This window comes from Salmo salar, chromosome 03 (assembly GCF_965601325.2).
Source record: "Salmo salar chromosome 03, fSalSal1, whole genome shotgun sequence".
In the NCBI taxonomy this organism is placed as follows: domain Eukaryota; kingdom Metazoa; phylum Chordata; class Actinopteri; order Salmoniformes; family Salmonidae; genus Salmo; species Salmo salar.
This window is the reverse complement of record NC_138293.1, coordinates 63,178,548-63,206,539: the sequence shown is the minus strand read 5'-3', so window position 1 is coordinate 63,206,539 and position 27,992 is coordinate 63,178,548. Positions and strand designations below refer to the sequence as shown.

General features: G+C 43.8%; 1 protein-coding gene across 6 annotated transcripts; it reads right to left on the bottom strand.

Moving 5' to 3' along the window:
• Window positions 1–525: 525 nt before the first annotated feature.
• On the bottom strand, window positions 526–23,163 carry atp6v0a1a (ATPase H+ transporting V0 subunit a1a). 6 transcript variants are annotated; one of them, XM_014192885.3, is made up of 22 exons: window positions 23,036–23,163; window positions 21,374–21,548; window positions 19,464–19,542; window positions 19,250–19,347; window positions 19,004–19,144; window positions 17,862–17,944; window positions 16,682–16,808; window positions 16,323–16,405; window positions 16,099–16,192; window positions 13,407–13,619; window positions 12,111–12,261; window positions 11,600–11,739; window positions 10,889–11,058; window positions 10,679–10,769; window positions 10,409–10,527; window positions 9,962–10,178; window positions 9,728–9,835; window positions 9,497–9,607; window positions 7,707–7,724; window positions 7,028–7,145; window positions 6,735–6,906; window positions 526–1,718 (listed from the first exon to the last, which is right to left on the bottom strand). In XM_014192885.3, the coding sequence occupies exons 2-22, from the start codon at window positions 21,488–21,490 to the stop codon at window positions 1,625–1,627; spliced, it is 2,544 nt and encodes an 847-aa protein (XP_014048360.1). In that variant the 5' UTR covers window positions 21,491–21,548; window positions 23,036–23,163; the 3' UTR covers window positions 526–1,624. The 6 variants fall into 6 exon arrangements, with proteins under 6 accessions (XP_014048360.1, XP_014048363.1, XP_014048362.1 ...); XM_014192888.3 differs by having other exon boundaries at window positions 19,016–19,144; window positions 23,036–23,162; XM_014192887.3 differs by having other exon boundaries at window positions 23,070–23,149.
• Between the last annotated feature and the right edge of the window lie 4,829 nt (window positions 23,164–27,992).

Genomic DNA, 27,992 nt, shown 5'->3' with positions numbered 1-27,992 from the left:
TCCTTCCGTTGACAGCTAGTTTTGAATAACAGAGCACTGTACAAATAACATTTACCTTACTAGAATGATTAAAGTGAATAAGGTTTTGCAGTGAGAATGTGTTTGGCTGCTTGACCAGTGATAACTCCAGTCCAATAGCTCCCTCATGGGGACTGCTGAGAAACTACAGACACTGATGCTGAAAACCATACCTGCACTACACTCAGTAACCACTAGAAAGGGCCCTTGGCTTGGTTGTCATCCCTGTATTCATATAGCCAAAGTTTCCATTTTAGCACAGGCTTAGACCTTGATGTTTGTGAATGTATATTGAAAGCATGCATAACGCATTAACCATTTTATCCCCAAAAAAGTGTTGGAATTGAATGAAAGTGTGGTGCTAGCATTCAATTAATTATTATCTACTTAACGGCATCTTACACCCTTAAACACTCAAAACCCAACATTAATTTACTTGATCTGTTAACTGCTCACTTGAAATATATGACCCTCCACCAATCCCAGCCAGAAGAATTTTAAAACGTGTTTAACCAGCTCTTTCCTGTTTAATGACAAACACATACAGATTCTCAACGCAACTACCCTCCTATACAGATTTAGTTGATGTCTCACAATTATGACAATACACTGACCCCCTTTACATATTCCTGTTGTGTGGTTTGTCCTTCCCTCTCCCCTCACACGGGCCTACAGTCACAGTGTAAACACTTAACTAGACAGGTGTGGAACAAAAACAACACACACAATGACCAATAATCTCATAGTCACGGATTATCACAGAAAATCCAGCTACTTTCTACACTTTTGAAATACTCCACACTAATATGACACGTGACAGACAGATTACCCATAGTTCACTGCATATCACAGATATGTAGTCCAAAACAGTGCAGTCAGTAGAGAACACATCAGGTCAAAACGGCAGAAAATGATAGGACGTGTCAAAATCTACCTCTGATACATAAGAGATTCAATTCACTGTGTCGCATAAAGAAACTGCTGGCACGAGTCATTGTATGGTAGAACTCAATCCCTTTAGGCTTTTTTACAGTAGAGGTCTGTCTGATTTTATGTGCTGCAGAGAATGTGTGGGTGAACATTTTGTGTATTAATATGAGCAGCGACATGAGGGAGATGTTGGTAAGGTCAAGGGACAAAAAAACAAAAAACACACACTTAAAGACCTCCAGTAATCGCCTTTACTGGATTTGAGCCTGGTGCCATTTTCTCTCATTTTCCATGGACATCTACTGTATGAATGACAATCTGTAGATTAACTCAATTTAGACTACCGGAAAGCTAGTCCACGTTTACAATGATCAGAAGTGCAATTCTCACAGGGAGGTTCAAACACATCATTGGACAGGTTTCACAACAAAACACACATTAAATAATTTATCGAACAAACAAAACAATCACGGCACCAGGATGTGAAATACAGATGTGATTAACTTCAGATTTTCAGAAAGAGCTATTTTACCCAAGATCCTGACCAGCGAGCTCAGAGTTAATCACATGGGTTCCTGTGGCAACGCCCAGGGTGGGTGGAGTCTACCTTACACCAACATCACATTGGCTGTCAAGAGGAACAGAGAGGTTATAGGAGCAGTGGTCAGGACAGTGTTCAGTCCTCAAACCTTCCCTCCAGAATGCTTTCAAAGGTGAACGGGAGGAACTTGAAGCCCTGGCCTACGTAGAACTTATTCTGGAATTCCACCCTAGAGAGAACAAGAGAGGCAACAGTTAACATCAGGCATATTACAATAAGAATCAATCAATGCAAAGATCAATGCTGCACAGACATACTAGTCTAGCACCATCAACGGTTATACAAAAATCTTTTGAAAGTAAGTCTGAGGAGTCCCTTTAAACTGGAGTTTCTTTGAGGTGCAATATAGGTAGCCCTTAATGATTGTGTCAAGCCAAAGCCAGACAGAGTTGATGCCGAGATGACCCCTGCTCTCCATTCCACAACTTCCCTGTGTAACCCACTTTGTATCACACCCACGTTAGGGCCTCGGCCTGGTCCTCAGAAGCGAAACACAACCCTCTTTCCATCTCCCTATTTATAAAATCTCCCTGCAAACTAACGGCTGGATAACCTTTCAATGGAGGAAGCATACATGCTTGTCATTCCTCCCCATGTCTGGAGGTAGATGTTCATCTGGGTAGGCTGGGGCTCTAGAATATTCTACTAGAATACGCTTACAAGAGAAGGTAAAACTTAGCGGCATATGTTTGATGTAGTCAACTAGCACTACTTTCCTTAAGAACATGTAAGGCAAAGAAACAAAGAAAAAGTGATAGGCTTTGTGTTTCTATGAATCTGAGATCGTAATTTCTCCCTAGACTGAAAACTAATTTACCGTGCGCTCCAATAGTATTGGGATAGTGACAAATGTTTTGACTCCGCGCTCCAGCATTTTGGATTTGAAATGATACACACAAATGTCATACCCTCCACAAAATGCTAACCTCCCCTGTTATTGTAATGGTGAGAGGCTAGCATTTCTTGGGGGTATGATATTTGTGCGTCTAATTTTCACGATCATCATTATTCACGATTCATTCAGGATTATCCGTAATTATGGTAGCATCCACATTAATGTAGTGTTTAGAAACATTCTATTCTTATTTACAATAAACGTGATTCCAAAACAACAAAACAATATTTACCATTAAAACTCTTGAAGGATAGAAGGCAGCATTGGGAAGTTTGGATGAAAAGCGTGCCCAGAGTAAACTGCCAGTTACTCAGGCCCAGAAGCTAGAATATGCATATAATTAGTAGATTTTGATAGAAACCACTGTAAAGTTTCCAAAACTGTTACAATAATGTCTGTGAGTATAACAGAACTCATATGGCAGGTGAAAACCTGAGAAAAATCCAACCAGGACGTGGGAATTCTGAGGTTTGTAGTTTTTAAATGAATGCCTATCGAATATCCAGTGTCTGTGGGGTCAGATTGCACTTCCTAAGGTTTCCACTAGATGTCAACAGTCTTTAGAAAGTTGTTTCAGGCTTCAATTGTGAAAGGGGAGCGAATAAGACTACTCACAGTAGGTAGCTCAGCTGAAAGCCTTTAGTTTAGTCTCGCCCGTGGCCGTGAGCTCCGTTCCCTTTCCTTTCTAATGAAAACAGTATTGTCCAGTTGAAACATTACAGAATATCTATGATAAAAACACCCTAAGAATTGATTAGAAACATCGTTTGACATGTTTCTACGAACTGTAATGGATAGTTTTTGACTTTTCGTCTAGACTTTGTACCCGCGCCTTGTGCATTTGGATTGCTGGATTAAACGCGAACAAAAAGGAGGTATTTGGACATAAAGATGAACTTTATCAAACAAAACAAACATTTATTGTCTAACATGGAGACCTGGGAGTGCCATCAGATGAAGATCATCAAAGGTAAGTAATTAATTTGAATGCTATTTCTGACTTTTGTGACACCTCTCCTTGGCTGGAAAATGGCTGTATGGTTCTCTGTGGCTGGGTGCTGACCTAACATAATAGCGGTGTGCTTTCGCCGTAAAGCCTTTTTGAAAATCGGACACAGCGGCTGGATTAACAAGAAGTGCATCTTTAATCCTATGTATGACACTTGTATCTTTCATCAATGTTTATGATGAGTATTTCTGTAATTTGATGTGGCTCTCTGCATTTTCACCAGATGTTTGTTTGAGACAATGCATTTCTGAACATAACCTCATTTGAAATTGGCATGTTTTTGGACTAAGATTAACTTTATCGAACAAAACAAACATTTATTGTGTAACATGGAGTCCTGGGAGTGCCACCAGATGAAGATCATAAAAGGTTATTGATTAATTTTAACACTATTTCTGACACCTCTCCTTGGCTGGAAAATGTCTGTATATGTTTTTGTGGCTAGGCGCAGTCCTAACATAATCGCATGGTGTGCTTTCGCCGTAAAGCCTTCTTGAAATCGGACACAGTGGTTGGATTAACAAGAAGTTTATCTTTAAAATGGTGTATAATACTTGTATGTTTGAGGAATTTTAATTATGAGATTTCTGTTTGAATTTGGCACCCTGCAATTTCACTGGCTGTAGGCCAGGTGTTCCGCCAGGGGAACCCCCTTCACAGAAAGGTTCATTTCTATTGGGCACTAAATAATCTGAAACAACCTAAACAAACAGCAAATGCATCCAACAAGTTTGTAGAGTCACAAGCTAGATGTAGTCATTGTGTACTAGGAATATGGGTGCAAACTTTTGACTACTTTAATACACAAGTGAATTGGTCCCAATACTTTTGGTCCCCTAAAATGGGGAGGGGGCTATGTACAAAAAGTGCTGTAATTTCTAAAACATTTCACCTGATATGGATGAAAATACCCTCAAATTAAAGCTGACAGTTTGCACTTTAACTTCACTCATTGTATGCTTTCAAATCCAAAGTGCTGGAGTACAGAGGCAGTATTTGATTGAAGTTAAAATGTTAGAATCTAAAATATACGAAGAAGTGTTTAAGGGATGACTCCTCTCTCAGCTACTGGAGGAATCGCTCTGGCTGGATCAAATGGTTTTGGAATAGGAGCGAGTACGTATGCATGGTGGCCACAGCTAGATCAACATTTACTACGGCTATACCTTTGACAGACGCCTGCCATTACTTTGGCAGTTCAAAATCACATTTCCACCTGTGTTAGCTAGCGGCCACTAAGAAAAATAAGTTACCATTTTTTTTATTAAAAATAAATATATATATATTTAGAAGGCCTCATGTCCTATTTACTCTCCCCTAAGGACCTTTCAGTGAGAGTGGAGCATTAGATTACAATGTGCTGGGTAAATACAGTGATGAGGGTCTGTGTCAGTGCTGTGCGAGGGTGCTAGTGGATGGTCACTTCCAGCTGTTCTGAGACACCAGAAGTTTCTCCATGATGGCCAGCATCTCACACACAATCCTCCACTGCTTTATGGGATGCAGAGAGATTCCAGGTTCCTGGCCAGGAAAGAGCTGGAGGTGAGAGCTGGATAACCACAGCTCCCAGTAGCACCGGTCTGCTTAATACCAGTGGGACAGAGAGACACGCCCTGTTTCCATTGAGACACACACGGTTGAGGGCTCAGACGATGCCCCGAGTAACTAGAGCTAAAACGTCTGTTACCATAGTTTCACCAGCAAGGGGAGCTACAGGGCTGAGCCACACCTCCATGTCCTCTGACAGAGGAGGAAACTATTGAAGACATGCTCCTTCCTTTACAGGGTCTACAGACAATCACGGATTACAAAAAGAAAACCAGCCCCGTCGCGGACGTCTTGCTTCCACACAAAATAAACAACTTCTTTGCGTGCTTTGAGGACAATACAGTGCCACCGACGTGGCCCGCTATCAAGGACTGTGGGCTCTCCTTCACTGTGGCCAACGTGAGTAAAACATTTAAACGTGTTAACCCTCACAAGGCTGCCGGCCCAGACAGCATCCCTAGCTGCGTCCTCAGACCATGCGCAGACCAGCTGGCTGGAGTGTTTACGGAGATATTCAATCTCTCCCTATCCCAGACTGCTGTCCCCACATGCTTCAAGATGGTCACTATTGTTCCTGTTCCCAAGAAAGCAAAGGTGACTGAACTAAATCACTATCACCTGGTAGCAATTCACTTCTGTCATCATGAAGTGCTTTGAGATACAAGTCAAGGATCATATCTCCTCCGCCCGACCTGTCACCCTAGAACCACTTCAATTTGCTTACGCCCCAATAGGTCCACAGACGATGCAATCGCAATCACACTGCACACTGCCCTATCCCATCTTGACAAGATGAATACCTATGTAAGAATGCTGTTCATTGACTACAGTTCAGCATTTAACACCATAGTACCCTCCAAACTCGTCGTTAAGCTCAAGACCCTGGGTCTCGACCCCGCCCTTTGCAACTGGGTCCTGGACTTCCTGACGGGCCACCCCCAGGTGGTGAAGGTAGAAAACATAATCTCCACGTCGCTGACCATGCCCACAACCACAGGGCTCTCCAGAGGGTAGTGCGGTCTGCACAACGCATCACCGGGGGCAAACTACCTGCCCACCAGGACACCTACAGCACCCGATGTCACAGGAAGGCCAAAAAGATCATCAAGGACAACTGTTCACCCCGCTTCCATTCAGAAGGCGAGATCAGTACAGGTGCATCAAAGCTGGGACCGAGAGACTGAAAAACAGCCTCTGTCTCAAGGCCATCAGATTGTTAAACAGACATCACTAACACAGAGAGGCAGCTGCCTACCTTCAGACTTGATATCATTGACCACTTTAATAAACGCCACTTTAAGAATGTTTACATATCTCGCATTACATCTCATATGTATATACTGTATACTACACTATTTAATCTATTGCATCTTAGCCGCTTGTCACTGATCATCCATACATTTTATATTCTTATCCCATTCCTTTACTAGATTGTGTGTTTTAGGTTTTGTTGTGGAATTGTTATATATTACCTGTTAGATACTGCTGCACTGTCAGATCTAGAAGCATAAGCATTTCGCTACACTCACAATAACATCTGATAACCATGTAAATGTGACCAATAAAATGTGATCTGACCCAAGTCAATTAGGAATCCAGACTAGCAGAAGATGGAGCCCTCCACAGCTTACAGTGGCTCTTAAGTGCAGGGAAGGTTCTAGAGACCTTAGTTTGAGACGCCACAGACTGAACAAACATGTTGTCTATGTGCAAGAGAGCAGTGTGTCTCTCACCAATGCAGACGCAGTGCATGCAGGAAGGCAGACAGGCCCTCCATGATGAGCAGGATGCAGACAGTGAGGACAGCGAAGGCCCCAAAGATGATGGACAGGGCAACGAAACCCCCAAAGCTCCTGGAGGACAGGCCAAGGTGCATCACCATGGTCCACAGAACCTCTGACAGCTCTGTTGGATCACAGAGGAAGAGAAGGAAATCAACTGTTTTACTGTACCCTTTCAAAGAGAAACCAAAAAGGGTAGAGAGCGAGAGGCAGCGAGACGCAGCGAGAGAGGTTTATGTACTCACGTGCGTGGGCCAGGCTGAGGGCCCATAGGCGTAGGTAGGAAGCTGTGTTGGAGATGCAGCCCAGACAGTACTCTATGGTGTGGATGGCCTGGTGCACAGCCACATCCCCAAAGTTAAACTGGAGGAGGGAGAGAACACACATCCAGTATGAACCCCTAGGTGACAAGGACACAACAGTACAGGGACCGGGAGACTGGTCCAAATGAGGTCTGGGGCAATCTCTAACGTCAGTAAAGTTCATGGCTAAACGGAACCACATTGAGGAAGACATTCACTAGATTAATACAGCTCCAGAAACAGCAGCCTGACCCACTAGTCAGGCCTCTGTAGCAGAGGTCTCCCAAGAAGCTCCTTCTTTACAACCCATGAACCAGACAAATGAGGAGCTCTGCAGGATATGCCATGCTGGTAATGGTAGTACCACCTCATGATCGGGCAGACAGGAAGCACTACTAGTCTAAGGGTGCAGCCCAGTGTGCTGCTGCGCATTAGAAGAAACCCTTGAACACCCAGAGACAGCAAAAACTCAGACCACACACAGTCAACAGCCTCAGGGGACAGAACACACACATGCAGGACAGGGATACACACTATCACACACAAGCTGAGGCTCAGACAGACTAGCAAGACATGCGTTTTGGGTAAGGGGATGGGGGGGGGGCATGAGTGCCTGGCTTACCACTTCCTCCTCGGGGGCCTTGAAAGCAATTGACAACAAGTTAGGTTTGTTAGTGACAGGACAACAGAACACAGTGATGAGAGAAACAAGAGAAAACAATGACATTAAACATAGGAAGATGTATAATATACACAAGGTGATTAGGTGTTGCAGTCCTCACAGGCACTGGATCAAAACGACTGACAAAGTTTCTTAAGGGGCTGCATAAAAACATTATGGCACTGGTATCTAGGTGATGCATAGCCATTCCTCCAAAAACATGCATTTGTGCATGCTTCGTATTTTGTGACAACATTCTACTGTGACAGTTCCAGATATATCTATAGGCCTTTGGTCTTTGGCATATTGTTGTTGTGTTTGTGGTTGCTAGGGGAGACAGTGATGGGGAATGTAATGACCAGTGGGGTTGGTGACCCACTGACAGTGACAGCAGGTGGGACGAGGCTGTTTGGGTTACACCCTGCTCAGCCATTCAGCAAGGCTGGATAAGGAAAAAGCTAACTAAAGCTTTAGCCTAGTTAACGGTAGTATAGCTATTTACCATATCTAAGACCAAAGATGGTATTTCCCAACTTAACACAAATTTATGAATTAAGTTCTGTCATTGAGGATTAACACGGTTAGTGTAATTTGGATACTTGACCAGATGACCCAAGTAGTTTATAGGCAAGAATTCTGTAAAGGTGGCCTGTTAAAATGAGTTCCCCCATGTTAAAACAGAAATGCTATATTTACTGTGTTAGTTACTTAGCACCCTGCCTGCCTGAACACCTGCTAGACAGAGAGAGGAGCAGCACAACTCTAAACACATAACACAAACGCAGTCTGGTCAGTGAACTGGAAACACACTATGCAATTAATAAATGGCTTGAAACGGATTGCATGGCGATACATGCAACCACTCCAATCCACCCAGCCTTTTGTTAATGAGCCAGAGCTCACATTATCAACATGCGATGTGACGCGGCTCTAAAACGTCTTGGAAATTAATACAACATATTAGAATTAAAAGATTTGTTCCAGCACAGCTCCATCCACTGAATCACGTCCAAGGCCATACAGTTTATAGTGGCATGGACTGTAGAGACTAACATTGCTAAATAAAGTAACCTCCAATCAAATAAAATTCCTCTCCACTTCAAAGTCAACAATGATAGGAGGAATCTGTGTGAGGCACTTTGAAAGCTGCTCTATAAATCTTGGGTCCTGGAACCATAAAAGAGCAAGCTCTGTCTCAACAGCCATAACTGCTTCCTGAGAGCTACAGAAACAAACTGACAGCTCGTCTGGTTTGAGGTTCACAGGAGCCTGTTGTATTGTTTCATATGTTTATCAGAAACTCCTGAAAGGGTGAGGGAGAGAACACAGAACAATCCCACAGACTTGATTCAGTGTGACTGTTTACGGTCTAAAAATTAAACTACATTTTTGTAGGTAATATAATAATGCACATGTTGAGTAATAAAAGCTGCTGGATTAGCTTTGTGGTCAGTTTCATTTGCTCCTGCCAGATCTCACTTTTATAATGAATACATATTCTATGCTGCTGTTAGTGAAGCAGGGAATATGAGAGCTCTGGTAACGTAAAGTAAGTGGGTTGGGTTTCTATATGTGGCTGATGACTTCATTATTCAAGGTTATTGCATCTGGGCTAGGTCTGGATCATATTGCCTACTGCAGTATCTAATGGGGTCTGCTATTGGGCCAACATTATAATAGACTACTCTGGTCACATACTTCATATATGCTAGGCCAACAGAGTGGAGGCTAGGGGTATCCTGGTTTCTCACCTCATGCTCGTCGTTCTCCGAGTGCTGGGAGAGTTGGTCATGCTGGATGATCTCAGCCTGGTCCTCCGTCGGGCCATTTCCCACCCGGATCCCTCCAAAGTTCTGGGTGCCCTGGAGGAACAGACAAGAGGACGACAGGGGTTATTGCTGGGTTCACGTACTCTACACTCCAGATCCCAATGGAACTCAATGGAACAAATGTGTGTGGGAGGGCAGATGTTAGTACAGTACCAAGTTCTTCTTCCAGAGGTACTGTCGCCGCATAACCAGGGTTTTCACTATCAACATACAGGGAACACACGCCAGGGCTATCAACACCAGCAGCGTCTGAATAACCATCTATGGAGAGGAAGGATGAGAGAACGAGGGATGTTAGATGCGTATGGGGCGTCACACATTATCCCACCATAAAATGGCTCGCTCAATTAAAAAAAGGACAGATTGACAGATGAAAGGAATGATCACCTGTCCTCTGTAGAGGGGCTGGTTAGTGGGGTCGCTATAGTTGAACAGGAACATGTTGATGAAGGCGATGAGAAGACTGGGAGCATTTCTGGAGGTGTGAGCGTCGTAGGCCAACCACTTATAGAAGACCAGGATGACCAGGTACCCAAACAGACTGGCCATGAACACAATCTCTGGGATGAAGCCCAGGTAAATGTTCAGGGGTTTCTTGAAATACCTTCAGAAAAGAACAAGACATGTTCACCATCGGATAAAATAGTAATGTACAGACAGGAAACAAACTGTCATGGTTCCTTAAAGTTAGTCTGGGATAAAAACTTTTTTAAAAAGCACCCCACCACTTGTTTTGGTAGACAGCAGAGGGATAAGGCTGGGGAAATATAAACCCTTTCAAATTCATAGACAGTGCTCTATATACAAGGACTGTAGCTTCTAAGCGTGACTCACAGGTGGTTGAAGAGACTGAGAGACACTCCAAACAGCATGTGGATAACCCCCAGGATCACTGACATCTTCATCTTGAAGGAGTTGAGGAAGGTCAGCTTGTTGGTGGCGATGTTCCAGATCTGAAGAACACAATCAAAGTTATAAGACAATGAAATCAGGATGATATAAATGTAACATATTACATTTATCAAAATAACACTTTCTTTAGCTCACTATCCATCTTTATTGGAAGGGGATTTCAGCATGTTTTCACAGAGACTGAGTACTCACTGGGTCAATGCCAATGGGGTAAGGTCCATTGAAGACTCCTCTTACTGCAGGGTCCAACTGTAAAACCTTGTTTTCATCAAGTGTCTGAAACCTGAGGAGAACATCAAACATGGCATGAATCATCACTTCACAGAGGGCACTGCCAACAAGGTACAGGAGGTAAACTAATCTAATCCACAGACAGTATGAGACCGACAGAGGGATACTTACGACCAGGTGAGGTTGTTAGCGCGGGGGTCGAACATGGGCCTGACGCTCCAGCCAGAGCCAAACAGGTTGAGGGACTTGGAGAAGCAGTCATTGTAGATGATGCCGGTGTAGATCGAGAAGATGCCCATCAGTAGGATGATGTAGCGCCCAGCAAACACCATGCTGAACATCTACACACAGACAGGAAGTGACACCGTTTGAATCTAACACCATGTTGAACATCTACACCCGCAGACAGGAAGTGACACGTTACATTGTTAGAATCAAACTATGGCCACGTTCCGTTGCAAAACACTGTAGAACGTTGCAGACAGAAAAAACATAAATAGAGCCGAAGTGATTCCTTATTCTACATGTCAGAGGCATGTTTGTTCCACATAGAATATTTTTATATGAATGTTCCAAAATATTGCATCCTGCTGAACGCGCACCACGTCGAACATCCACACAGACCAGAAGTGATACTTTACACTTGAATCTGGTCTCAGTTACATTTTGTTTTAGCCATAGAGGATTTGGTTATTTATTCACACTCAAAAAGCATCAACTTGAAAGTTAAACTGGCCATCATGATGCCACTACAGTGTTAGGGCCATAGAATCTGTCTAAAGCAGAGAGGTAACCAAGCCCTGTTAAGTTCCCAGTAATGGAGCTAGAAGCTGGATAAGGGGTGAGGGATGGAGCTGATGGCAGGGGTAGTGATGTCCATACCTCGTTGTCGTTCTTCTGGGCAACCAGGCGGCTCTCTCTCAGGACCAGGTAGAGGGCAGCGCAGGTCATGAGCACCCCATGGCCCAGGTCCCCAAACATGACAGCGAATAGGAAGGGGAAGGTGATGATGGTGTATGGGGCTGGGGACAGGGAGGGAGGGAATCATGAGCGTACACATTGAGGAATGGGAGAGTGAACCAACCCAAGCTCACACTGACACACGTACCAGTGATACACAATACAGCATGATCGACAGTGATGGGGTGATAATGGGGGAAATAGACTTGGCACCGGGGGTGAACATTTATCACCTGCTTTGGCACAGTGATCTAGCCAGCTGGATACATAGACATTATGTGAGTTATGATATCCCTACAAAATAAAAGTCTGCTGCCTAGTGAGGTACATGAAACAACAATGCCTATTATTTTAACAATAGGTAGTTGAATGATAAAAGTGGAATAAAGGATGGCGAGAGAGAGAGGAGGTTGATCGTGTCAGATGGGGTTACCTGGGTTCATCTCGCGGTAGTTGCCGATACCGTAGGCGTCTACGATGTTCTGGAAGCCCGAGGTGAACTTGTTGGTCTTGTTGAAGGTGGGCGGGGTCTGCTTGGTCTGCATCCTGTTGAGGATGGAGGGGACGGTGGAACCACTCTTCTCCTGGAGACCAAGACAGAAAGACAGTCAGAGAAACGCACTCAAGAGAATGGTCAGGAGGACACAACAATACCACTCTGTTAACCTCTACAGGGAGTTGAGGTATTCAGCCCTACAAGGCATTGAGAACAGCAGGAGTTTCCCTGCTATCAATCTCCCATGAATGTGTCTAACAAAGGGATGTTGCATTGTTCCAGCCAGAGTCTGACTGTCAGCTGGCCTGGGATCTCCTCAACACTCAGGAATGAGAGGAATCCTCCTGCTTTCCCCATTAGTCTGTAGACTGGGTACTGGGACCGTCCATACCTCCATCACTCAAAGATCTGCAACGTCTTCAATAAATCCGATTAATATGACAGATTCATTTCCACAGCTGGTTTGGAAATGAATCTGTCATACTACATGTATCATCTGATCTCCCACGCCTGCTGTGTGTGAAGGACAGCAGCTTGTCCACGGGATGGTTCGATGGCTGAGATAGAAGCAGAATCGTTGTGTGTATTGAGGGCAGTATGTTCCTGTGTTTCTCAACGAGATATGTGGGGTAAAAATAGCCTGGTGGGATAAATGCAGCATGGAGACTGAATGCTGTGCGTGACAAGGTTAAGCCCTTACTGGCATGAACAGGATAACAGGACAGGACTACAGAAGAGGACAGGACTACAGAAGAGGACAGGACTACAGAAGAGGACAGGACTACAGAAGAGGACAGGACTACAGAAGAGGACAGCATGACGTCCTGATACCGCTGGAATCTAGCCTCATGATAGGTGTAAATTCCTCACATACCCAGCACTCACGCAGTGCCTCTGCACATCCTGTTAGCACTGTCTCTCAGTCTGGATCTGTTACGACTTAACAGCGTAGCAGAGTCCAGGCATAATGGCCTCAAAGCTGGGTTAACTGGTGACTATGAGGCTCGCTGGTTCGTAATGTCTTAATGCTACGGCGTCCTCCATCAATGAACTTGACCTAAACAGTATAATAGAAATGTCCCATTAAATAGATATGGAATGAACCCAGTCCCACTATTTTCGACCAGAGCCCTATGGACTCTAAAAGGTAATAGGGTGCTATTTGGGACGCAACATAAAACTTCCTGTACCTCCCCCACGCCTCTAGTCCAGACGGGTGTCCACTCAACTCACCGTGCCTCTCCGCAGGGCGAACTGGATTGAGTCCATGTCTGACACGGGGCACCACACCTCGGCGATCAGACACTTCTGGGTGACATCGATGTTGCACAGGTTCAGGGTGTGGTAGACGGCCTTCATCTTCCTCACCTTGATGAACCACACCCTGACGGTCTTGGCTGCAGCCTGCAGGACCCGCTGTCTGTGGTCCTCCGTCTGGTTCAGCACCTGTAGTGGGGAGGGAGATCAGGGTTTGAGATATGGAGACAAGATGCGACTAGGATGATACTGTAGTTGAAACCTTGCGTGGCTGGGTACAGAACATATCCAGCTGTGTAACTAGCTCAGATGCTCGGTCCTAGATAGTCTACCGACTGTTTATGTGTCTGACAAAGTTTGCATGCAGTTCTCAATTAACACATTCGGACTCAGCATTTAAACAAAAGAAGGTATGCGCCTAACTAAACCGACCTCAAATGGAAAACAGATGCAGGCCTAGATGTAGGCCAGGGTCGGAGACTGTGGAATCAGGACAATCCTCTAGTAGTATCCACTCAACGCTAGAATTGTGTGGAGAGTGGCATTGGTCTGCATAGTGTGCCAACCCTATGTCCAGAACAGCAAGTGCTGTTGCAATGAATCATGTTCCGCTTCTTATTGTGGAGGTGGTTCACATTAATAGAAGGCTTTGCTGGGCAGTGTGCACTATGTGATCAAGTTTGATAAAGGGGTTATATCAGACCCAGCATAGCAGGGTTTCCCGTAAGAGCCGGCAGAGGCGTTCTCAGGTATGCAGCACTGACTCATATCAAGTTAATGTCTTATGATCAGCGGATTGCTAACATGCCGCTACCCTACACCCACTCTCGCCCACGTTGTCGAGACCCTCTCATGCCCACAAACACACTGTTCACTCCCAAACTAGTGGGCCGGGCATTTCCCCTCCACCCTCGCCCTTCTCTCTTGTCGACGACTATCCCGCCCCCGTAGCGACGGGCATAACAGTGGCCCCTCAAACAGCGAGGCAAGCATTCCCAGGCACTTACTGGCAATGAGAGGATGTTAACATTTCTGGCAGACAGGGGGCCTGCCAAACGTAATGCAGAGTCTCACTCTCTGTCCACACTGGGGGCTGTAACTGATCCTGAACCACAGAGAATTTCAACACACAACACACCACTGAAACACACACATACCACTGGGTGTCTGTCTATCACAGAGAAGTGCATTGTGAGTGACTCATTTTTTTTTAAACTTCAAGCTAAGCCCATTCCTGAGAATGTGAGTAGTAAATGTGGTCACTATGTGAGCGTGGGTGGAGTGGGTGGCTAATTGGCTGAACTCAGTGTAAACCACCCTGACGATCAGCTGGTTTCCTATATGCGAAACGAGTGAGGGTTCCTCCTAGCCAAACAAGGAAAGGATGCCTCCTGTCCATCCAAGTGCAAACCGGCTGCGCAACCAGACTACGTAGGGCTTTGGCGCAGAACACAATAACAGAAGTGGGTATTGGATTTCTCTTCGTATAGGGATGGTGTTGCACCATATGCTGCTGCTGTTCCATGGAAGGCTAAACTGAAGTTCTGTCTGTGTGGGCTGGACTTCTAAAGACCACAGCTCACATGTTGCTCAACAGCTGAAAAAAACAGAAAACACTGAGACAGGCATTGTTCCTGGGTCACCAGACACAGTTGGCACCAAGGAGACAGGGTGTTAGACACTGGATTATAATACCAAAGAGGTGGTGTGTGTGTGTTTGTGTGTTTGTGTTGGGATTAGCCTTCACTCACAGTCCCGTGCCTGTTTTTGCCCCGTTTTAGAGCAGTGAGTCACTGTTTAGAGGTGCTTTCCTAAAGCCAGGCCAGAGGCAGATCCAGTTCAGCCACCTCACGGGCCTGGCACGGCACGAGTGACAATCGTTTCTGACCTCTCCCTGTAGTTTTTTCACACCCAGCCCATTGATGCTGACGCCCACTACCGCCAAAGAGGTTGAGTGAGTCAGACACTGAAGCCAGGACATTTCAGATATAAACACTGCAAACAAACAGAAGTTAACTCAATTTGAAGGCCTCCCTAATGTGATCAACAAACATCTCCTCTGTGGTTTTGTGTAATAGATAAAATATCTATTACTGCAACACTGCTGGGGCAACTAATCTAGTATCAGTCTCTCCCTCCACTTCATCATAATTTGGCTGAGGGCTTGATGGCTCAGTACAGAGGAAATGGCAGAAAGAGGAACTGACATTTCAGCAGACATTGAATCAGCAAGACACAGAGCAAGAAACCTGATTACGCAAAACGTTAGTAGACGTTAAATAAAGGTCTATCCAAAAAGCAGGTCAAAAGATGACTAATGTCATGTTGAACAACAGAATGAAGGTTTCGTTCCTCAAACGAATAACTTAAACCGCCTTTGAATTTGCCACATACCTCATGTGGTCACCTACCACTCCACCACAGCCTCTGGCAGCTGAGTATACAGTTACAGCGAAAACAGAACACTCATCAGAAGCCATGATAGAGCCCAGATCAAGTTCACAATGAAAACAGATTAAATTATGAAGGACTAATTCACGTGAAAATGTAAGGATCTGTTAGATTTAATTTATGTAACAAGGCATGATGTAAATATCTGTTAGTTTGGGCTGGCTAGCTGACTGTGTGGACTCCCTGTCTGTGTTACAATAAGCCAGGTAGGTCGTACCATCTGCAGGTCATCGATACGGGTGGCCACCCCTGCAGCCATCTCCTTCCTCTCCTGGGGGGTCTCTGGACAGGGGTACAGTGATGCTCGGAACCTGAGAGGTGAAGGAGAGAGGGGTTGATCAACCCAGAGTGCCTGGAGCGGAACAGAAAACCAATTACAACATTCCTCTGTCTAGATTAGTTAGTGTTTCTTGAATTTCTCAACCAATCATAGCCCCTTACCCTTCACATATCTTCTTAACCCGAGTCTTCAGCTGATCTCCTTGGAAGAATATGATGAAGACAGACTTATAGACCTGGTCACCCTGTAGGGGAAACATATCAACATGAGTTAAGTGAAGAGGAGACAAAACATTGCCTGATAGTGATACTTCTGCTCTATCATAAAGAGTATGGATGAGGTAGCATGGATGAGGTAGCATGAATAAGGACATCAATGCCACTCATATGACAATCACACAACGTCACCAAGCGGTCATGGTACAACAGTATACCACTGAATAGGTCACAAAATCCTGCACAGTTTTTGTTCCCCTAAGCCCTCCAGATTATTATACTAGTATCAGTGAATAGTTACTGACCGTGGCAGGGTCCTCCAGTGAGTCTTCAATGTCTGCCTGCCTCAGGAACACGTTACCACGGCAAACCCTCCACAGCATCCTCTCAAACGTAGGGATGCGCTCCCTGCTGATCACCCCGGCAACAAACCTACAGGAGGACGATAAGGCATGGTTCAGTATTCACAGTAGAATAGCTACGAAATGTATCCCTTATCTCAAAATAAGGTGTTTGATATTTGCAATAAGTTAGGTCCCTAAATGGCAGCTCAAGTTGGAGCTGATCCAAGATCAGTCCATAATGCAATGGCATTACAGAATGAAACCCGGGCACATAAGGACAGAGGTCATTGATTTTGTTTGTTCACACTGGTGATGGGAGCACTGCTGATGAAAACATCCTCTCTGGATAGTGGTGGATATAGGAATGGGAGCTGAGGGAATGGGAGCCATGGAGGAGCATCAAACAGACATCAGATGGGAAGCCCTAGGGCCTTGGGGCACTGCATCCGTACCAAGCAATCCATTAACAAATGAGCGCTAAGCTTTGCCACAGCATTGAGCTATTTTAGTTACGGTTTTCTGAGTGATTTTTTTCACCCCATTTTCTGTTGAAATTGTCCCCGATTTGCTTACTCTTTATGACATTTAATCAAATCTATTTTCTTTGTCTCTGTCTGCAAATAGATGACAAACTTTCAAGTCCCCCTCTTCTAGAATGTATGCGTGTTGCTGGTGTTTGCATGCTCTGTAAACTGCTTATCATCAGTCTGTGATTTGTCTATCTGCTCACTCTGTCCACTACTGAAGACAGAACCCTGATAAACAGAGCAACATCTTACTGCCAAGCAGCAGGCTAGAGTGGTAGCACCTGTAGTAGTAGTAGTTGTACTGGCCTCTTACCAACCATTAGAAAACAATTGGCCACCGATACTGACAGAGCATGTGGGCTGTCAGCTTAGGGACTGAGTACGCAGAGAGACACAGAGCACCCCCACACACACTCCGTCAAGTGACCGTAGTGGCCCGACTAATCTGACAGCCTGAGCTTGTGTGGGCCAAACCATGTAGGTGTTACACTGACTGACTCCACCTCCAGGAAGAACAGATGGTTTAATGTAATGACAGTCTTTTCATTGACCTTTAAGTCTTGAGGAGATGGCTAATCCATCCTAAATAGAGTGGACCAAGGACTCAGACTCACCCCAGTCTGAGAGGAGGACGGGTCCCTGCTTCAGCGGGATCCATCAGGGTAGACGACTCCTCCAGCAGGTTGGGGTCCTCCATCTGCAGCGAGGTGGAGAGAATGACAACCATTACATTTAGAGCAAGATATTTTCAGGAAATTAGACGCATGATAAGAATGCATGCCTGTTTTCTGGAACAACTGGCTTGCTTTGTTGGGGAACTACTTACACCCTGGGAAGGTTTGACGGTTCAGTGGCTTGAGCTCTGATATTGAACACAGGCCAGGCTCTTCATAAAACATAGTAAACAGCTAGCTGGGGTTTATATGAACAGTAAATGATTGGCAAAAAAGGCTACACATTCAGCTGAATGATTTACCCCCATGCAACCTCATAAGTGCTTGTAAAATAGGTGATAACATTCTAAGTTCAAGTAGCTTTGCTTGCAAACTCAGTGGAGTGGATTTGATGCTGGTCAAAGGTACAGACAGTAAGGCTGTACCTTAGCACTGCGATGCAGTGGTCTAAGGCACTGCATCGCAGTGCTAGCTGTGCCACCAGAGATTCTGGGTTCGAGCCCAGGCTCTGTCACAGCCGGCCGTGACCGGGAGGTCCATGGGGCGACACACAATTGGCCCAGCGTCGTCCGGGTTAGGGAGGGTTTGGCCGTCAGGGAATTCCTTGTCTAATCGCACGCTAGCGACTTCTGTGTCGGGCTGGGCGCAGTGCACGCTGACCAGGTGTACGGTGTTTCCAGCCGACACATTGGTGCGGCTGGCTTCCGGGTTGGATGTGCGTTGTGTCAAGAAGCAGTGCAGCTAGGTTGGGTTGTGTTTCGGAGGACGCATGGCTCTCGACCTTCACCTCTCCCGAGTCCGTACGGGAGTTGCAGCGATAGTAGGTAGTCTCGTCTCGTCCATATGCGAATGACTATCTGTGTATGGCGTATTACTCTGCTATGTAACCTAGTTGCATCATTAAACTTGAATAACTGGTCTGGGATTGGGGATGTAATTACCTAACCGTTATAAATACACAAGCAGACATCTGACCCATACTAAGTTAACATAATGCTATGATCCACTATGAAGTCGGCAAGAGGCCTAGTCAATAAGGCAGGCACAGAAACACAGTGTAAATAGTGAATTGGTTTGTGTACAGTGGAGTTGACCTCATCGAAGAATTGCTGGGTGCGGCGCAGGATGTGCTTGAGCTCCGTCAACTCTAGGAAGTTCTTCTTCAGGGCCTCCTGGTTGGTGTTGATCTCCTTCAGCTCATTCTCCAGCTTCTCAAAAGTGGCCTATAGAGACAGACAGAAGGTGATGGGGGAGTTAGTGAGCTGGACATGGTGAGTTGAGCACTTTATAACCAGAGTGGATTCTTAGAGAGAAGGGAGATAAGTTACCTCCAGGTCAATCATGTCCCTAGGGAGGGGGACCTCTGGGTTCTCTCCCGTGTCCACCATTGGAATGTTGGCTTTCTTGATCTCCTTCTCCACAAACCCTGTGAGAGAGTGAGATGACTGGGTCTGAGTAGGGATAACTAATAGCAGTGATACTGTTGTAAATATGGGGGAGATAATGAGTGAAGCAATGGGTTAAACACTTGAGCTCACTCACGAAGCTTGCGGTCCATCTCCTCACATCGACGGACTTCATTGACAAACTTGCGTTGAAACACGTTCACGTCTGGGTTCAACTGTAATGAAAACTATTCAAAACCTTTGCCATCGCAGGGATAAAATGCCTTCAATCCATTTGCCATTATCTGTCATATACAACTAGAGACAAACATTGCGTTGTAACACTAAGATGCATTCAAAGAAATTGTAGCTTAGGCTACTTCTATAAAAATGCAATGACTTATCCAGGAAACCTCAGAGCGAAAACAGCATTACTAATATCTTCTGAAAACAGTGCAGACACCAGTTAGCTATCATATGGTCTTATGAATGAGGAGAGGTAATACAACCAAATAAAGGGTATAATAACAACATACTAGGTACAACAGCTGGTGTTTCCCCTAGGATTCTTTTCAGAACGTGTGGCAAAGTTGGTGTGGGGGATGGGGAAAATGTCCTTCTGCTGGGGCAGTCTGTGGGCATGCACACCCATGAGTTTTTGGGGGGTAGAACGACTGAGAAATTCACTTCTGGTGACTTTTTAAAAGGACCTTCTACGGAAAAATGCATTAAAGTTAAATTATGTTGACACCATCTGAAATATAATTTCCCTTTAAAAGCACTATAGCCTAACTGACGCAGCATAGCAGCTTCAAATACATTGGCTGAAACACGGCATTGCCCATCTGTATTTACCTAATTGAAAAACACCAAAGACTCAATGAGTGAAATGCTACAAATATACACCGAGTGTACAAAACATTAGGATCACCTGCTCTTTCCATGACAGACTGACCAGGTGAATGCTATGATCCCACCTGTTAAATCCACTTCAATCAGTGTAGAGATGAAGTGGACAATTGACTGTGTATGTGTGCAATTCAGAGGTTGAATTGGCAAGACAAAAGATTGAAGTGCCTTTGAACGGGGTATGGTAGTAAGCGCCAGCCGCACCTGTTTTAGTGTCAAGAACTGCAATGCTGCGGAGTGTTTCACGCTCAACAATTTCCCGTGTGTATCAAGAATGGTCCACCACCCAAAGGACATCCAGCCATCTTCACACAACTGTGGGACGCATTGGATTCAACATTGCCCAGCATCCTTGCAGAACGCTTGACACCTTGTAGTCCATGCCCCAACGAATTGAGGCTATTCAGAGGGCAAAATGGGGTGCAACTCAATATTAGGAAGGTGTTCCTAATGTTTTGTACACTGTAACTCCAGGGTTTTTTCTGGAACAAAATGGGGCTTAGGTGGTGAGTGTGGACGTGGTCAGTAGCGCGATCCCCAACAGAACATTTGAGGCTACAGAGAAGGTTTTCCTGCAATTCTACACATTTTGCAGTGTTCTTATGCTATCTGAGTGATTCAAAATCTAAAATCAATGTTTAGGTCCATTATATTTCCTACATACTACTTCAGGTTTTAGTCATTTATGTTTCAAATTAAAACATTATGCCATCCCAAAAATGTATAATAATATTTTTGGGGGAGTGGCGGCAACGATTTAGCAGCGGCGGGCCGCCGCTGCTAAATTAATATAGGAAACAATGCCTTAGTTTTCCCCCACACCATATGATCCCAGGAGGATGTCATGTGTGAGCTTTCCCATGCTCAGCCTAAAGAGTCAGCTATGTGCACATGATGAAAATGTTTGACGCCAAGGTATGTGTTTTCCCAACCATCTGACTGATTCTGTTACTACAGCAGACTACCATATTCATCTACCTTCTTCCTGAGTTTGTCCTTTGTTAACAGCCATACATTACACTGCTCTAGACCTATATAGCCTGAAGATGGATTGACAGACAGAATAGCACTCAAAATAGGAAAGTAGAGATAATAAGCATAGTCTAGCTCTAGAGCATCACAATGAAGAATGGAAGAAGAGAAGCCTGGACAACTCACATCACGGAATTGCACCATTCCGATCTCTCCCAATTCGCTGACGCAGCAGTAGGCAGACTCTGATTGGAGGTAGAGCTGGGCCAGGGTCATCTCCTCACTTCTGAAGAGTTCCCCCATGATGGCGTAGTGTGGTGCACCTGCTCAGCACAGCGATCAATGGGATCCTCCTGGATTTCTTAGGGACAAAAAGATTGAAAACATCACCTGCACAGTAAACAGGAGAAGCTGAGTCCCACCAGAAGGAATGAGCCTCCAATGTTTTCAAAAAGACAGCCAACTCTGAGAATACATAGGCCTACATTGCCGAAGAAGTTCCCTTGTGTTGTTTCCCTTCACACTACAATGGCCTTAAGTTTATGATTTGAAGTGTAATTTCAGAGAAAAAGATATTGGCATAGACCTGCACCCTCTTCTAATGTGTGTTGTAAGGATGACCCTAATTGTACAGCAGTAATAAACATTCTGTATTAGTTTATACTTAAGCGAGGAGCAGGCATGTTTCAGAAAAAAATCTAACATCTAGCCCCCATAATCTTTGCAGGAATTCAGTTAGGCTCATTAGTCATTATTTTGTCATTAAACTGGAGAGCCACTCTTCAAGAACCATAATACATGTAAAAGTACCATCATGTATGACAGTACGACCCTAATTTAGTTTAATCTCACAATAGGCCCCCTATCTCATTTTGTACAATCAATGACAGATTTTCAAGCCAAGCCATTGAGTTTCTCAGTCTAGGGTGCAAACTGACTCAGGACAGACAACAGGTTCACACTATACTCATTATAAGTAAATTAAACACACATATTCATATGTTCTTGAAGTGCAAATGCCTCGAGTGCCATAACAGGTTCAACTAGCTAGCTATGGATTAAATCGCATCATGTGATCTGATTTACCAGTCAAGCAGGATTACATCGTCAATATCAACACTAACTACAACGGTTGAACAACTAGTGGGGATACATTTAGCAAACTATATCATTAAAATCCATGCAAGAGGATCTCTTTTGTATGGTCACTGCTTGTTTAGCGTATCTGCGTGACCATTTTTTGTCTGCATCCTTGACAGCTCGAATCAGGCAGAGTCTAATCTAACGTTAGTGTTTGTGTGTTTTGACAGTTGTTACTCGTTAACTAACGTTAGTTACATTATAAGAACAAAGCAGTTCGCTATAAAATTCGGAAGCCAGCGGCACAGTTAATTGTCAGCGTATATCTACGATATGAACTGACAATTAATTGTACCGCTGGCTAACTGGCTAATTTAGCTAACTAACAAACATTAATAGCAAGCTAGCTAGTTGGACCTCACACTTTCTGGTAACGTACGCTGGCTAACGTTACTCAGCAAAAACAACAATGTTATATTACAGTACAAAATGACTAGCTAACGTTCTTACTCGACTGACACTAAGGTTATTTGGCTATTTGACGTCTCTTGACAGAAATCGAACTAATCTTAAATCATAGCTAGCATAGCAAATTAAACCTAGCTACGGTAACCGGTTAGCGAGCTACAGTGAGGTGACTGTTACTGAATCATCCGTAACGTTTGCTTTACTAGCTAACAAGCAACGCAACGGGGGGGGGGATATATATATTGCAAACAATTCTGGTATTGAACAACGAATACTGTCACCAAACCATACATTTCTTACTATTGTTGTAGCTAGCTACTAGTCTTCCACTCACGGCTCCCAGTTTTCAACGCTGTTCCACACACAGCGCTCAACGAAATATCAGCTGATCAGTCTTCATAATCAGAGGCTTGGCTAGTGCGCTTCCCGTGACTGACGTCACATATGCATAATATTGATGATCATGATGATGCACACCTCAACTCATATGAAGATATTATTGTTGTCATTCACGTTAAAATAATGTGTTATCAGACGCTCTTATCCAGAGCGACTTACAGGAGCGATTAGGTTTAAATGCCTTGCTCAAGAGCACAATGAGAGATTTTTCACCTAGTTGGCTCGAGGATTCAAACTACCGACCTTCGGGTACTGGCCCAACTCTGTTAACCGCTATGCTACCTACCAATTAAACTTGTCCAAGCCACAGATCTGGGTGCAGACCCTCCAAATTCGAAGGATAAAACATACAGTGACTTCAGAAAGTATTCCTACCCCTTGAGTTATTTTCTCACCCTTTTTCTCACCCATCTACACACAAAAGCCATAATGACAAAGGTAAAACATGTTTTTAGACATTTTTTCTAATTTATTGAAAATGGAATACAGAAATATCTAATTTACATAAGTATTCACACCCCTGAGTCAATGCACATTTGGAAGCGATTACAGCATGTTTCTTAAAAAAATTATTCAAGCTCTGTCAAATTGGTTGTTGATCATTGCTAGACAACCATTTTTAGGTCTTGCCATAGATTTTCAACTAGATTTAAGTCAGAACTGTAACTCAACCACTAACATTCACTGGCTCTTGGTAAGCAACTCCAGTGTAAATTTGTGTTTTAGGTTATTGTCCTGCTGAAAGGTGAATTCATCTCCCAGTGGCTGGTGGAAAGCAGACTGAAACAGGTTTTCCTCTAGGATTTTGCCTGTGCTTAATTCCATTCCATTTCTTTTTTATCCTGAAAAACTCCCCAGTCCTTAATGATTACAAGCATACACATAACATGATGCAGCCACCACTATGCTTGAAAAATTGGGGTGGTACTCAGTAAGGTGTTGTATTGGATTTGCCCCAAACATAACACTTTGTATTCAGGACAAAAAGTGTATTGTTTTGCAGATTTACTTTAGTGCCTTGTTGCAAACAGGATGCATGTTTTGGAATATTAGGTTAGTATTGTGGAGTAACTACAATGTTGTTGATCCAGCCTCAATTTTCTCCTATCACAGCCATTCAACACTGTAACTGTTTGAAAGTCACCATTGGCCTCATGGTGAAATCCCTGAGATGGAAGAGACACCTTTATTTTTGTAGTGACTGGCTGTATTGATACACCATCCAAAGTGGAATTAATAATAACTTCACCATGCTCAAAGGGATATTCCATGTCTGCTTTTTTTTTACCCATCTACCAATATGTGCCTTCTTTACAAAGCAATGGAAAACTTCCCTGGACTTTGTGGTTGAATCTATGTTTGAAATTCACTGCTCGGCTAAGGGACCTTACAGATACAGTTGTCGGAAGTTTACATACACTTAGGTTGGAGTCATTAGAACTCATTTTTCAACCACTCCACAAATTTCTTGTTAACAACCTATAGTTTTGGCAAGTCGGTCAGGACATCTACTTTGTGCATGACACAAGTCATTTTTCCAACAATTGATAACAGACTGTATCACAATTTCAGTGGGTCAGAAGTTTACATACACTAAGTTGACTGTGCCTTTAAACAGCTTGGACAATTCCAGAAAAGGATATCATGGCTTTAGAAGCTTCTGATAGGCTAATTGACATCATTTGAGTCAATTGGAGGTGTACCTGTGGATGTATTTCAAGGCCTGCCTTCAAACTCAGTGCCTCTTTGCTTGACATCATGGGGAAAAAAAAAAAAATCAGTCAATTCCTCATAAAAAAAATTGTAGACCTCCACAAGTTTGGTTCATCCTTGGGAGCAATTTCCAAATGCCTGAAGGTACCACGTTCATCTGTACAAACAATAGTACGCAAGTATAAACAACATGAGACCACGCAGCTGTCATACTGCTCAGGAAGAAGACGCTTTCTGTCTCCTAGAGATGAATGTACTTTGGTGCGAAAAGTGCAAATCAATCCCAGAACAACAGCAAAGGACCTTGTGAAGATGCTGGAGGAAACAGGTACAAAAGTATCTATATCCACAGTAAAACGAGTCCTATATCGACATAACCTGAAAGGCCGCTCAGCAAGGAAGAAGCCACTGCTCCAAAACTGCCAATCAAAATCCAGACTACGGTTTGCAACTGCACATGGGGACAAAGATTGTACTTTTTGGAGAAATGTCATCTGGTCTGATGAAACAGAAATAGAACTGCTTGGCCATAATGACCATTGTTATGTTTGGAGGAGAAAGGGGGAGACTTGCAAGCCGAATAACACCATCCCAACCGTGAAGCACGGGGATGGCAGCATCATGTTGTGGGAGTGCTTTGCTGCAGTAGGGACAGGTACACTTCACAAAATAGATGGCATCATGAGGGGAGGGGGGGGGGGGGGGCAATTATGTGGATCTATTGAAGCAACATCTCAAGACATCAGTCAACTGTACTTGTATGTGTAGGGTTCAGAGGTGAGGTAGTCATTCAAAAATCATGTAAACCCTATTATTGCACACAGAGTGAGTCCATACAACTTATTATGCCACTTGTTACGCACATTTTTCCTCCTGAACTTATTTAGGCTTGCCATAACAAAGGGGTTGAATACTTATTGACTCAAGACATTTCAGCTTTTCATCTTTCATTCATTTCTAAAAATGTCTAAAAACATAATCCTACATTATACGGTATTGTGTGTAGGCCAGTGACAAAGAATCTAAATTTAATACATTTTAAATTCAGGCTGTAACACAACAAAATGTGGAAAAAGTCAATTGGTGTGAATACTTTCTGAAGGCACTGTATCTGACCATGAACCAGAGGTTAGGGGCAAACAGAGCCATGTATTTATTCTATATATATAGCTCTGGGGGCAACTATACCAACACCTAGTAGTGTCTGTGATTGTGATGTGGCCCTCAATTGAATAAGTGCACTTAGAAGACTAGATACCGACATATTTCCTTTTCTCTTTTAACAGCTTGTTGCTAGAGTGTGTAGATGGGCCTGTCCTGTAAGTTGGTCTCCGGTGTGCCCATACATGTGAGATTGCTGGCCTGCCTAATTGTGACTGGTCAAAAAATGTACCACAGACCCTGTAATGAAGAAAATGTATATTTGGAAACAGGAATGGCCATAAATGTAAAGTTGAGTGACTGACTTGCATTGACCTGGCAAGAATGTGTTAGCTTACTGTCATTGGAATTGATTGCTGAAAAATGACATTGTGCAACTTCACAACGTTGGAGGGCCCATGAAGACCGGTCTTCCCTGTGGCTCAGTTGGTAGAGCATGGTGTTTGCAACGCCAGCATGGTGTGTGCAACGCCAGGGTTGTGGGTTCAATTCCCACGGGGGGCCAGTACAAAAAAAATGTATGAAATGTATATATTCACTACTGTAAGTTGCTCCGGATAAGAGCGTCTGCTAAATGACTAAAATGTAATGTAAATGTAAGACAATATGACCTCTGCTGGAGCTCTAAACAACAGTGTAAATCACCATACTTTTCATCCTCTTTATGCAAGACATGTAGGATCCCAAGAGACTCCACAATGCTTACAAATAGATTTCTATAAGGAGACGATACTAAGGTGGGGTCGGTTTGGTGTGGCTACCACTGCCTACAGCAGAAACATATATAACACGTGGATAAAAGTCTCAGTGTGTGTGTGCGTGTACTGGTATATTAAATAAATAAAACATCCTTTTTTTCACCTTACTCTGAGTTTCTCTCCCTATTCTCTATCTCATTTACATTTTTGTAATTTACAGGTTGGACTTTGACTATAGAATACCACAGTATGAATCATAATACCCATAAAACCTAGCAGTCAAACAAGAAAATGGTTCCAATCGTTTTTCCACCATTCATTTTTCCCATAGGGGATTTTAGAAACAATTAAAATTAGGTCTGTGTCTCGTGTAGGCTTACCTTGGCGTGACGTTTTGATAACCGAGTAAATCTCTCTCGGACAAGGTGACTTTTATCAATATATACCCCCTCAAAAATGAAATACTAATTAGCTGCTAATGTGGCTCTCATAAAGAACTACAAATGCCATGATGATCTGGATGAGACTGCCTAATCAAGGCAAAGGTAAAAAATCTATGGATTAACTATCTAAGTTTAACAACGAATAAATTGGCAAAACGTATTTAAATTGACAATTCTGTGAACTGTCTTGTCCAAGTTTTAAATTGACACAATACCTGTTAGCAAAGGTGTCAGCTAGAGATGACATGCAGGAGCTTGCAGGGATTTGTAGTCTTGCATGATGTCCACTTTGATACTAATTATCATTTTCAAATCTGAGAGTAAATAGAATATATTGATGAATTCACCTTGTCCGAGAGAGATTTATATGGCTATCGAAACATCATGCCAGGGTAAGCCTACACGAAGCACAGCTCTTATTTTAAATGTTTCTAAAATTCCCTATGGGAAAAATGTATGGTGGAAAATCAATTGGAACCATTTCCCTGTTTGACCGCTAGGTTTAAAGGCTATTATGACACCTCCACTGTCAGGCTCTATTCCCAGTTATAGAACATGTCTAGCCAAAACTCTATTCTGACTAAACCATGTGGTATGCTATTTGAAATTACAGATTTAATTAAATGAATGACGCAAGTGACTGGAGCTTTAAACTTTGCACTTAATCTGTGCCAGTTTGTGCCATTGTGTGCATGTTTGGCTCCTTCCCCTGCCTCCCCTCTGGGAGTCCCTACCATGGGGGTGGGGTCTGCCAGGCTCTGCCCAACCACTAGGGGTGGAGACAAGGGCTTGGGGTTTTTATACCCTCAGGCTGGGCAGGGGATGGGGTGGAGACCCAGGAGC

Coding starts and splice junctions, on each gene's coding strand:
- atp6v0a1a (XM_014192885.3), bottom strand. CDS start 21,490: ATGGGGGAACTCTTCAGAAGTGAGGAGATGACCCTGGCCCAGCTCTAC. Junction 16,193..16,322: donor GTTAAGAAGATATGTGAAGG/GTAAGGGGCTAT, acceptor TTCACCTCTCAG/GTTCCGAGCATCACTGTACC. Junction 10,528..10,678: donor ACCCCATTGGCATTGACCCA/GTGAGTACTCAG, acceptor TGTGTTCTTCAG/ATCTGGAACATCGCCACCAA.